The sequence below is a fragment of the Hemiscyllium ocellatum genome, chromosome 5 (assembly GCF_020745735.1).
Source record: "Hemiscyllium ocellatum isolate sHemOce1 chromosome 5, sHemOce1.pat.X.cur, whole genome shotgun sequence".
NCBI classification, from domain to species: domain Eukaryota; kingdom Metazoa; phylum Chordata; class Chondrichthyes; order Orectolobiformes; family Hemiscylliidae; genus Hemiscyllium; species Hemiscyllium ocellatum.
This window is the reverse complement of record NC_083405.1, coordinates 116,256,630-116,270,431: the sequence shown is the minus strand read 5'-3', so window position 1 is coordinate 116,270,431 and position 13,802 is coordinate 116,256,630. Positions and strand designations below refer to the sequence as shown.

Below are 13,802 nucleotides of genomic sequence, written 5' to 3'. Positions count from 1 at the left end.
TTAACAACAGCGAACTATTAGCTTGCTCTTCTTGTTGCAGATTTTCACTGGCAAATAGTGTCAGTAAACAAAGATTTTGCTACTATCCCTATTTCATTAATTAATAGTGGAATCTTATGTGTTTTAGCTGAATATTGATGAGGCGAGTTGGGCCATCAACAAGGCACTAAACAAGCAATATTCCAGCAGAATTGGCATCCCGCGGAACTGCCTAGAAAATGTAAGATGGTGAGAGATGCTTCTGACAACAAGATAGGCCTTGCCATAGCCCAAGTCACTCAGAACTCTATAAGATTTGATCTAATGAGTTTCATGTTGCTGTGAAATATGTTGAATGCTTGCAGATCAAGCAACTTCATTAAATAAATAATAGAGACTACTCCAAATTACGCTCTTTCATTCATATAAACTTTTCCTGGAGATTACCATTGTAGACTATAAGATGTTAAAATATGGCAGCAAAATTAGGCCCATTTGGCCCATTGAGCCTGCTCTGTTATTCGATCATGGCTGATATGTTTCACAACTGCTTTCTCCCCATTACCTTTGAGTCCCTTGCTCATCAAAAATCTATCCCTGTTTTAAGCACAATCAATGACTTACCCTCCTTAACCTTCTGCAGCAACGAGTTCTACTATTAGGCTGAAGAAATTCCTCCTCATCTCAGTTCTAAAGGGTTGTCCTTCACTCTGAGGCTGTGCCCTCATGTTCTTATGTCTCCTACTAGTGGAAACATCTCCATCTCCATTGTGGCCTCTTAGTATTCTGAGCTGAAAATGTGTTGCTGGGAAAGCCCAGCAGGTCAGGCAGCATCCAAAGAGCATGAAAATCGACGTTTCATGCCCGATTTTCAGCTCTGATCTCCAGCATCTGCAGTCCTCACTTTCTCCTCTTAGTATTCTGTATGTTTCAATTGGATCCCCCTTCATCCCTGGGACCATTCTTGTAAACCTCCTCTGGTTCCTCTCCAATACTGGCACATCCTTCTTTAGATACATGGCCTAAAATTACTCACAATATTCCTAATGCGCACTGACCAGAGCCTTATTCAGCATTAACAGTATAACTCTGCTCTGTATTCTAGCTCTCTTGAAATGCATGCTAACATTGCATTTGCCTTCCTAATTGTCAAGTGAACCCACCTATAAATGTTCAGACAATCTTGAACCAAGTCTTCTAAACTCTTTTGTGCTTCAGATTTCCAAAGCCTTCTCCATTTAGAAAATATTCTTCTTATCTCTATTCTTCTTACCAAAGTGTATAACCTCACACTTTCCCACATTATATTCCATCACCCACTCCTTTACCTATCCTCGCATCTGTCCAAGTCCTTCTGTAGCCTCCCCACTTACTCAAACTACCTGTCCCTTCACCTATCTTTATGTCATCTGCAAACATAGCAAGAATGTTCCTCAGTTCCTTCATCCGAATTATTAATATATAAAGTGAATAGTTGTGGTCCAAACACTGAACCTTGGAGAACTTCACTTGTGGCTGCCATCCTGCCACACTCTAGCCCACTGTCTGACTTCTGCCAGTCAACCAATCCTTTATCCATGTGAACACCTTGCCTCTAACATCATGGGTTCTTACCTTATTTAGCAGCCTACTTGTGCGGCAACTTGTCAAAGGACTTCTGGAAATCCAAATATATCTTGCCTCTCCTTTGTCTAACTTGCTTGTTACCTCCTCAAAGAATTCTAATAGATTTGTCAGATATGACCTTCCCTTGATGAGGCTGTGCTGCTTCAGCTCTATTTTACCATGTGACTCCAAGTACTCCGCAACTTCATCCTTAGTAATGGACTGTAAAAACTAATGACCAAGTTCAGGGTAACAGGTCTTCTGTCTTCTGTCTCCCTCACTGCTGAAACAGGATTATTATATTAGCCATTTTCCAGTCCTTTGGGGCCCTCCCTGACTCAGTGATTCCTGAAAGATCACCATCAATGCCTTGTAATCTTTCAGCTATCTCCTTTGGAACTCTGGAGCAGGAGTTCCTGTGGTCTGGGTAACTTATCTACCTTTAGATCCTTCAGCTTTCGAAGCACCTTCTCCTTCGAGATGGCCATTACAGTCCCCTCTGCCCCCTGACTCTTTTGAATATCTGGTATGTTGCTGGTGTCTTCTACCATGAAGACTGATGCAAAGTGTATGTTGGCAGTCTGACATCCTTCACTCTGAGCGCTGCCAGCCAGCCACTGTCTGAAGGAATTGGACAATGGAATTTCAATTAACCACAAAACCGAGAATCTTGAAATCAACTGTTTAACTACTGACATCATTTCTACTAGTAATGGCTGCAATGTTCTAATATCTACTCTTTACAAGTAACTCAGAGACAGATCTGTATATATTCTGAAAACAAAATACTTTGGATGTTGGAGGTCTGAAACAAAGGTTTCTTTAGAAACTTCTGTTTTTTTATTCTTTATATCGTTCAGATTTTTTTGACTAATAATGAAGATTGAAAAAGAAAGGAGTGTAAAAACTTTATGAGGTTTCTTTCTCTTGTGGGTACTGCTTTGTGGCTGGACCAATAGTCTTGGGAATAGACACAGGCCTTCAAACCTGTCAGCTGAAGCATTCTCATATCCTAAGAGCACCTCAAGCCTCTGTTTCAGAAGGCAGCAGTCTCAACTCCAGTGAGCCCTAACACTCTTGTGTGTGGGTTCCTTCAGAACTCAGGGGTGTGACATCAGAAAGTGGCCTGAGTTGTGATTCCCAAGTCAAATGTAAAAATCTGGCCTTCATGTCAATTCGTCCTTCGGACAAATAGCTGTCGACTGTCACAGTCTCAGATCCTCCATGATGAATGCACTTTTATGGGAATGATAATGGTCCTTTTTGCTCGAGGAATAGAACCCAAATAGTAACATGTGCCTTCAGAAGAAGAAAGGAGTGAATAGGAAAAGTTAGAAAATGTACAAAATAAAAACGTACAAAATTCACAGAACCAAGAATAATGCAGCAAATTACATTTTTTATAAAATGTATTATTTTGAGTTGTAAGTAGGAATGTGGCTAAACAGAGTGCATTACGATAAAGCTCATGGAAAGTAATTAAATTCCAATTTTTAGGTCCCATTGTCCTTGTAATCTGAAATCTATGTATATCGTACTCCCTCGTGTTTCATTTGAAACTAGATTGGAATAGCTCCAAAATAATTATTTGTGTTTATAATAGTCTTCCTCACCTTTCAAAATTGCCTTGAAATCTCTGTGTGCTCTATATTTTAATTTAAATGTCACATGACATAAGCTAAGCCACTATTGTTTTGCTAAGAATACAAGTGCTATTTTAATAGACAACAGAATTAATACTTGCCTTGAAATTTCGCGGTAATATGAAATTTTATCTCATTAGTATGCTGTCTTAATGCAGCGTCTCTAAGGTTAATTATAATAGTACATTGCTATGCAAAGGTTGCGTGGAAATGTATTCATAATGTAGTCAATCCTACTTAATTGTATATCTGACAATTTCACATCTTATTTGCATATATTTCAATGCGCCAAAGCAACATCTAGTCATTATTATGTATAATTTTTTCTAGTGCATCAGCATATGATGTGCCTGAATCACGTACAAAATATCTGAATATATTTACTTTGCCCTCTGATTTTATTAAAAAAGTATTACCTTTTATAAAGTGTAAGAAATTTTAATTGTTGATTTTCAAAATGGAGGCTTTGTTTTAAAGGTTTGCTGTATTGTTATTGTCTTGATAAATGCGACACATACCTAGTATAAGCAGGTCATTAACCGATTAGGTTTGACAAACAATTATAATTCTCCCTTTCATTGTGTCATAAAACCATTTGACAATCCTAGCATAAATTCTCTCTTTCACCTGCATTGTGGAGGGGCTAGGGAATCATCTGGTGGATCACTTTGTGAGTTTCAGTCTTGGAGTATTAGCAGTTTGCAACATATCTGGGGGGAATATTGCCAAACCTGATTCCATCCGCAGCCAAACACCCCCTGACCTTATCTTCACTCAACCATCAAAGCTGTTCTCATTTCCTCCCAAAATAAGCACACTCAGTGTTAAAATTGGCAGATTTGTGTTAGGCAAAGGTATAAAAATTCTATATAGAATAGAATAGAATCCCCACAATTTGGAAACAGGCCATTCAGCCCAACAAGTCCACACCAATCCTCCAAAGAGCATCCCACTCAGGCCCATCCCCCAAACCTATCTTTGTAACCCTGCATTTCCCATGGCTAACACAGCTAACCTGCACATCCCAGAACATTATGGGTAATTTAGCATGGCCAATTCACCTAACTTGCATCTTTGGACTATTGAACCCAGGTGCATTGATGGAATTAACATTAGGGCAGCAAGATCTAAATGAATGGTGGAATGGTACAAGAAACTAACTGGCTGATTCCTATTCCCTCATTCCTAAACTGAGACCAATGATTGTTTGGTCCTTTTGAGAAGTTAACTCAGCCTGAACTATCTTGTAAAGAAAGGTTTGAAATAATGGGAAAGCTTAAAGAACATTCTGAACAATTTAGTTTTCTGCTGGTTCAATTATTCTGTACAGGTATCTCCATTCATATAAAGTAAAATTTGAGGGGAAAAAATCAAAGCTATGCAGCATAATTTTATTTCTATCATATCAATGTATCAAGTTTTGACACTAGTATTTGAGTCATAGAGTTATACAACACAGAAATAAACCCTTTGATCCAACTTGTCTATGCTGACCAGATATCCTAAACTGATCTAGTCCCATTTGCCAGCATTTGGCTCATATCCCTGTAAACCCTTCCTATACATACTCAACCAGATGCCTTTTCTTAAAAATTCATTCATGGGATGTGAACATTTCTGGCTAAACCAGCATGTATTGCCCATCCCTAATGCTCAGAGGGCAGTTGAGAGTCAACCACATTACTGTGGCTCTGGAGTCACATGTAGACCAGATAACAGATTTCCTTCCCCAGAACATTACCTGGATCTCTGGACTAACAGTCTAGCAATTATATCACTACACCATCGTAATTGTACCTGCATCCACCACCTTCTCTGGTAGCTTCTTCCATACATGCACCATCCCCTGTCTGGAAAACGTTGCCCATCAGGTCCTTTTTAAATCTTTTCCCTCTCATTTTAAACCTATGCTCTCTATATTTATGGTTTATAAAAAGATCAGCTCTTATGGATGGGGTAGAGACAGTGTATCTGTCATTGTTGTGATTGTTCTATGTGCAAACGGGTCTGTGGATACAATGACTGTTGCAGAATAAGTGGTGAACATAACTACAAACAAGGTACCTTGACTATAAAAACATAAAAATTGGTTAGGAATTCCAATTTGTCATATTCATGGCGTACTGAACAACAATAAGGTCATCAGTACAATAAACCTTCCCAAAGCAATCTTTGAGGACAATAGTGAGTGAAAATGGACACTGAGCCACTTAACAATGTTAGGATAGATAAACAAGAGTCTGCTCAAAGAGATTGGTTTTAAAGAGCATCTTACAGGAGGAAAGAGAGGCAACAAGATTTAGGGAGAGGATTCCAGAGCTTGGGTCCCAGACAACTGAAGCCATGGCTGCCAATGGTGGAGCAATTAAAATCAGGGATATGCAAGAGACTGGAATTGGGAAAATACCGATGTTTTAGAAGTTTGAAACAAAAACAGAAAATGATGAGAAACTCAGCATGTCTGACAGCATCTGTGAAACAGAGTTAACATTTTTAATCTGATATGAATTCTTCAGAAGTTTGTAGGGCTGGAGGATGCCGCAGTTGCCAAGTTCTGGAAGCACTTGAAAATAATGGTATGAATTTTAAGAATGAGACAATATTGGACTGGAAACCTCATGTGGGATGCCTTGATATTTCTATGTGTTATAGTGCCTTCTAAACAGCAAAATGAATTACATTATAGTTTCATGTCTTTTCCTTTTGTTATTAGAGAAAGCACTGGCTACACCCACTAGTATGCATCTAGATAAACTAAGCACACGGCGCACACTATCAGCATTACTTGTCCAATGCAAGGTTTATACTAGCACAGTTGGTTCTGATACATGGGTCTTGTAGTCATCTGAAAACTAAACTTGCTGAGAATTAGGACTGACATCTGGGAAAGACAATTCTTTTATTAAAATAGTTCTTTGTGTTCATTAGAAACACTGTTCTGTCAATTGATTATGGTAATTCAAAGATGTTTACTATTTAAACAGTGCATTAAAAACTTACAGCTGATACAGGCATGGCTTATCTAACAAGGGTGGCTACTACTATAATAACATGTGGATTGATGTCTTAATGGATATGTGACAAAGGGAATTCATGTTTCTGCTAGTACTCAGTCTGATATAAAGTTGTATGTTTGTCATCCAAAATTACTGTACAGCAAAAAAACTATTGTTTCACAGATACGTTATGATGTCAAAATGCACCTCACTCACACATAGTGGTAGTATAGTGGCTCAGTGGTTAGCACTGCTGCCTCACAGTGCCTGGGACTCAGGTTCAATTCCTGCCTTGGGTGACTGTCTGTGTGGAGTTAGCATGTTCTCCCTGTGTCTGTATGGATCTCCTCTGGGTGCTCTGGTTTCCTCTCACAGTCCGAGCACATGCAGGCTAGGTGGATTGGCCATGCAAAATTGCCATGGTGTCCTGGGAAGTATGGAGTAGTCATGGGATATGCAGGGTTACATGGATAGTGTGATCTGGGTGGGATGCTCTTCAGAGAGTCATTATGGACTCGTTGGGCTGGTCCACACTGTGGGAATTCTATTAGGGCGGCATGGTGGCTTAGTGGTTAGCACTGCTGCCTCACAGCGCCAGGGGCCCGGGCTCAATTCCTGCTTTGGGCAACTGTCTGTGTGGAGTTTGCACATTCTCCCCGTGTCTGCATGGGTTTCCTCTGGGTGCTCCGGTTTCCTCCCACAGTCGAAAGATGTGCAGGTTAGGTGAATTGGCCGTGCTAAATTGCCCGTAGTGATAGGTGCACTAGTCAGGTGGGTTGCTCTTCGGAGGGTCGGTGTGGACTTGTTGGGCCGAAGGGCCTGTTCCCACATTGTAGGGAATGTAATCTTAATAGCTTTCAGAGAGTAGGGAAATATTCAAATTTCACACATACCTTCCAAATGATATTGAAACATCCCAATTTCACACGTTCCTTCCAAACTGTAATGAAGCATCCCAATTTCACATTTGTTAAAACAATTTCCCTTCTTCAGAAAAAAATGCTTTGCTACGTTCATCCTATACTATTCATTTTCATACTGAGTGATTTTATTTTCTTCCAACTACTGAATGGTATTCAGTGTTGCAGCTGTTGGCTACCCCCTTGCTGAAAAACATTTGTCAATGGGCGGTAATGCAGGGGACCTGCCCTGAACATAGAAATTGCTAGACAAGTAAAGACTAAGGTCCTTCCAGTTTCCTTTTTACAATCCTGGCTGTCATATAATACAATAAGTCATCATTGCAATCAATTAGGCTGCAATAGACCTACAAAGGAGGCAAGGCAAATGCCAGTGACTGAAAATTATAGGAAGTATAAGTCCAAAGTTCCTTCCAATAATGCTTACTTACTCCATGTCAAATTCCTCCTTTGGATCCCAAAATCTTACCCTTGAAATAAATGTTGCAGAGTGTAAATTAGCCTTAGTAGGAAAACGAGGATTGGCGCTCATAAGTTCCACTAATAACCTTCATGGGTCACAAAGTGTAGTGCTGGAAAAGCACAGCCAGTCAGGCAGCAGCCGAGGAGCAGCAGAATCGATATTGAGCATAAGGTCTTCATCAGGAATGACACAGGTTAGGTCAATTGGCCTTGCAAATTGCGCATAGGGATGTGTAGTTGGGTGCATTAGTGAGGACAAATGAAAGGTAGGGGAATGGGTCTGGATGGTTATTGGAATGGGTCTCAGAGGGTGAGTGTAGACTTGTTGGGCTGAAGAGCCAGTTTCCACATTGTAGGGATTTTAATGTTGTCTCCCAACTTAGATTTGAATGAATAAATATTATCTATTTCTAACATGTCTTCAAGCTGTTCCATAGATTTACCATTGAAATCATGACTTTCAGTTTAACTCCTTACAAATTCAAGCTGTTTTGTCTAATACTATGGTTTCATAGAATCATACAGAATGAAAGAGGCCCTTTGGCCTGTCGAGCTCATACTGCCAATAATATACTACTTACACTAGTCTCACTTTCCTATACTAGGCCCCATAGTCTTGAATGTTTTGACACTTAAGATGCTCATCTAAGTTCTTTTTGAAGATTCCTGACTCAACTATCCTCCCATGCAGTGCATTCTCAACCCCCATCACCCTCTGGGTGAAAAGGTTTTCTTCAAATTCCGTCTAACCATTCTGACTTATTGAAACTGTGACCTAAGGGGAACAGCTGCTTTCTTTTCATTCTGCCAAGACACACAAAAGTGATGTCCTTTTACTCTGTTACTTATCTAGTGTGGCGAAAATGTGTACTGCAGATGCTGGAGATTAGAGTCAAGATTAGAGTAGTGCTGGAAAAGCACAGCAGGCCAGGCAGCATCCAAGGAGCAGGAGAGTCGACACTCCGGGCAAAAGCCCTCGGATGCTGCCTGACCTGCTGTGCTTTTCCAGCACTACTCTAATCCTCACATTTGCGAATACCATACAGGGCTTGCGTGTTGATAGCCCATGCAGTGTTCATGTGATTATTTGACATTATTAGCATATTCAACAAAGCACCACTCATGGAATCCATAGACATTTGAACTGTAGCACCGTGGCATTGTCTTTGAGACCTGCCACCATTGTGTGAATCAACACTCATTGAAATTATGAACTGAACAACTCACAATTATGTTTAGTTTTAATAACACCACTTATGTCCAAGTGGATGGTGTTGTCATGGGATTCCTGCTAGGTCAAGATCTCGCAGATACCTTTGTTTAATTCCATGAGAAATGTGTCTTTAATGTAATGGCACCTGATCTTCTACCCCTTGCATATTTCTATTGATATGGAGGTTATAATTTTTACTGCAGCTGCATGTGAGAACTTCCTTGTATGGCCTCCATGCTGCACTCAAATGTACCATTGCCTTTTCTTGAGGTCCAGGTTGATAAATTGGCTAGGTGTTCTCTGCTACTAAACACTGCAGGCCTACCTTCTCTGGTAAGTTTAGGCTAGGATTCCTATAGTTTTACAGGCAATTGGCTACCTTGTAACGAACAATCAGAACCGGCAACCGGAAGCAACCGTAATGAAACCAAATAAATTCCAGAAGACAGTACCAGTAGCACATCACAGGAGGCTCCAAAGCATTGAAGATGTGACTTAGAAAGGGGATGAAATGTCTGTAAATCAACTTAAGGCTTGGCAAACACATGCCAACCAGTATCTAAGCTACAAATCTTTACACAAACCTTGAACCTTGTAAATAAGGCCTGGTCCACTTGTTCACTGGACAAGCTAGATGCTGAAAAATGATATATCAGAGCCATCCTGTGGGATATTGGCTACATTGATCAGGTCATTCCTCATTGTTTATCGCACAAAATCATGAACGGGCTGTAAAGCTTTCACTTTGTTTCTAAAAAGTGTCCAGTCTATCCCAGATTACCTTGGAGGTATCTCAAAAGGTTGAATAACACTGCTAACCAGGTTTTGATGTCAAGCTAAAAAGACTTTCTCTCTATCACACAAATGAGCTAAGTGGTACATGAACATTAGTGCTGGTGCGATGTTAGATATGTAAGCTGTACATCCCAATGACTGGTAGATCATAGCAGACAACATCTCCTTTCAGTTGTTTGTAACTATTGTTCACAAGATATTGATTGTATACAACCAGCCTGTGCTTGTAAAATCCAGTGTCCAACTTTAGATGTGATTCTGTAATTGGCCAATGCTTGTTGAACAATATTGAGTGTGCAAAGGATTATGGTGGCAGTCAAGTTAAGATTTGTCAGGCTCGCAGTGTGGCACATTTTAATACGCCGGGCCCTGTTCTTTGCAGACGGAATGAAAATGTGCACACACTGCACCTGTTTCAACTCAACAAAGTAGGTGAAAAACGTTTGAAAGTTTATTTCTCAATGTAATGCATTGTACAGTTGCAGTCAATCATCATCTAAATGGTATTTTCTCCATGACTATGCCTTTACCGATCACAGTCTACTTGCCAACCAATCAGCACTCTTCTCTCATACAGTTTAATGAGATTGTTTGCACTTTACATTAGCATTTCTTATGAATTGCCCTAATGAGGTCAAGACAAAAAGCTTTGATAAAGTATCATTTTTCAGCAATACTCAAGTTCTGTATTGCAAAAATAACTCTAGTCATTGTCATTATTAACTTTGCAATATAAAATCCGAATATATACAGGATATTGCTGATTCCTCAATTTCTGTGCATATTTAATCTTTACCATTTAGTCATTCCTGGATTTGTGAAGCACTTTGCATTACACTGCATTGCATTTCACCATTCACTCGCCTACCCAAAAGGCTCAAATACGCTCAGATCCTTCTCTGTCAGTTCTTGTTCCGTTTTGTGTGCATCACCTTCACTAGCTTTGTATTCATATTGTGCCTGTGACTCCAGAGCCAGAATCTTCTCCTAGAAATGACGAAGTTGAGGATGGGAAGAGTATTTAATTAAATGGGGGTAATGGCACACCTTTACTTGGTTTGACTTACATGTGACTCCAGACCACAGCACTGTGATTCAGGCTTAACTGCCCCCGGGCAATTTGGGATAGGCAATCAGTACTGACCTAGCCAGTGGCAACCATACCATTTGAAGGCTTCCTGTTCACTAGTTCCCTTTAGGAACAAATTCTGCCTTATTCACCCAGCTTGGCCTCAGCAATGTGACTTTTAACTGCCTTCAGAAATGACCCAGCAAGCCATTTAATTCATGGAAATTAGGGATGGACAACAAGCTTGTCAGTAATGTCCACACCTCATGCAACAATAAAAAAGTCATGTGCTTTTTGTATTTCAATGTATTTTTGTACATTAATTAAGCATGGCTGAATAATTAATGTAATAATGCAAATGTAATTTGCAGAAAGTATATCAGAATCAAATGGTGCTGTAAAATTGATTATACTCAAGTTTAAAAACTATTGAGTACTTAAGAATTCTTGGCAACAATAATAGGGGTGCTTGTCACTTACTTTTTATAGTGCTATTTAAAAATTGAATTGATCTGTTTGAAATGTAATAATTGTCACATTAATTCTATACTAAGAGCTCAGTCAATCCTGTTGAATGCTGTAATTCCTGATCTATTTCTTACAAGTTTGTTGTAAATTCATTACTAGGGTAGATATTTGAATTGAAATGGCTACAGCAATACAAGAAATGTAGCATTCAATTTGCATGCAGTGAGGTTCCACAAACAGCAAAGGGGCAATAAACAGATAATCTGTTATGTTACTTATGTTGTTTAAAGGTAAATATTGACCAGGACTTTGGGAGAACTCGACTGTCCTTCAAGTAATGCTAGTCCCTTTTTTTCACATTTGCTTGAGAAAGCAGTTTAGTTTACATACTCCTCTGAAAGTTGGCTCCTCCAGCAGTGCAATACTTCTTCAGTGCCTCAACTGAAACATTAGCCTAGATTTTGTGGTTCAGTTGATGAAATGGCATATTAATTCGCAATCTTCTGATTCTGAGGAGAGGATAATGGGGAAGTACCACATGATTCGGTTTTAATTTTCATCTTGGAGATTCTGCACGAACTGAATATAATTTGCACTGTATACTATCATTCTGTTTCAGGTGTTGAAGATGAACATGCCTTAGCAACAGAGCTTAGGCAGCGAGGACAGCAGGCCCTACCTGGACACGCGGCTTACACCCGTTCTTCACGGCAGCATTCCACATCCTACCCAAGATATGATTACCAGTATAATGTTGATGAGGAAGAGGAAGTCGGATCACCAGCAATGGTCTACAGTGTTCCTGAGGAGGGAACCATTCCCAATCTAGCAGGTATAAATCCAAGACTAGAAATGGGAACAAGAAAATCTGAGCCATAGGGCATTGGTCAAAATAGGAAAAACGGTTAGATAAGGTTGCTCAACTGTATTAACGTTGATCTGGGAGAAACTGGCTCTCGGCTTCCTTGGTTAGTCGTAAGGAGGTTGTCAATTTTAGGACAATGCTAAGTGAGGATAAGAGGAATGCTATGCATTAACTAATTTAGCACAGACTTGCAAAAACTTGGTATGAATGCTCCATTTGACAACCTTGGAAAGATGTTTGGTGCTTTAATGCTTCCAAGAGTGTGGGACTTGGGACATTGTTCTTTTAAAGAGCCAGCACAGGCATCATGGTACAAATGGCCTCCTTCTGTGCTATAAGTTTCTCTAATCCTATGAAATGTTTTTTGATTAAAATACACTCATTCAAGTAGTGTTTATAGAAAAAAATCATTAAATCTCAGCTAAATTCCTTAAAATTACATGCACACTCTTGAGTTGCTATTCAGTTGGGTTCATTCCCCTCTGACATCTCTGCAGCATTCCTAATCAGTGACCTGGCTGTTCTTATTCTAAAATCGTCCACATGCTGATCTTTGGGAAGCTGGAACAGAATAATAACTCTTCAGGTGAAACTCTTGTTAGTCTTGTACAGAAGTTCCTATAAGGAATTGATCAAAACGTGGACTGTGATAAAGAGCTTTGTAAATAGGTAAGTGTTTCAAGCACTGAAATTGTGACATGGACGTTAGAAATTCCCCAACAGCTCAATTGAGCAAGTTAAATTCCAGAACATGAAAATTGGCATATAAAAGGTCTTAATGTTCACAGCTCTCCTTTAAATACAATTTGACGGTTGCATTTTTGAGGTCCATTATTATATTCCTTGTCTTGTACTTAATTATAATGCATATTAGCATCAACTGTAGGATAGCACAGCAGGATATCGAAGGCACCATGAGCATCAGACATACTGAAACTGAGAATATGTGGGTGAATTTGAGAGCCAGAAGCTATTGACCAGTTTTAAAAATTAAATTAAAACAGAACAGCATAGCTGAGGCCCCAGAGAAACCATATCAATGACAACGATGATGGTTTAGGCATTTAGCTTATCCCCAGAAAAATGAGCCATCTTTAATTGCCACATTTCACATACAATGTGAGCTGATGTACAAGGAAATACTTGAACATGCCATGGGAGCATTTGCTGTTCTCTTCACCTACTTCTTAAATACTATAGTAACAATTCTACAACTCTCTGTAACCATATTGAAAATGTGTGGATAGACTATTATTAATTGTTTCACTGCCTTATCACAGGCCATTTTATGAGTTAATGATTTCTAAACTTGATTAGTTTCTCAATATCCCTGATATAGCATTGTTAGGCAGGATGAAATCATTACCTCTGGGCCAGAAGGTCGGAGTTCAATTCCCACCTATGCAGAGGTGTGTCGTAACATGTCTGAACAGATTGATTTAAAAAAAAAAGTTTGAGTAGGAGATAAAAGAATGTGGGTCATGGGAGCATTCACAGTTAAGAAATTGATTATAGCTGTTAGACAGGATGATATATTAAATGAATCATCAAATGAGCCTTTCTAGTTTGAGCTCAGAAATAAAGAAAGAGGCAGCTCCACTGCTGGCAGTGTAATTCAGATTCCCAAATGTAGGAGTGAGATAGAAGGCAAATATGTCAGCAGATTTCTGAGGGTAAAAACTACAGGGTAATAACTGAGGACTTCAAATACCCTAATATCTACTGAAATAAAAATAACACAAAAGGAATAGAGGTCACAAAATTCTTGAACTGCATACATAATATCA

At 39.4% G+C, this 13,802-nt stretch overlaps 1 protein-coding gene across 2 annotated transcripts in view; it reads left to right on the top strand.

The window, feature by feature from the left end:
- The window catches only part of dnajb6b (DnaJ heat shock protein family (Hsp40) member B6b), a 148,613-nt gene that overhangs the window by 120,208 nt on the left and 14,603 nt on the right, over positions 1-13,802 (top strand). For both annotated transcript variants that reach the window (XM_060825124.1, XM_060825123.1), the window contains exon 10: positions 11,770-11,982. In XM_060825124.1, coding sequence (XP_060681107.1) covers positions 11,770-11,982 — 213 coding nt within the window. The remainder of the gene's footprint in view (positions 1-11,769; positions 11,983-13,802) is intronic.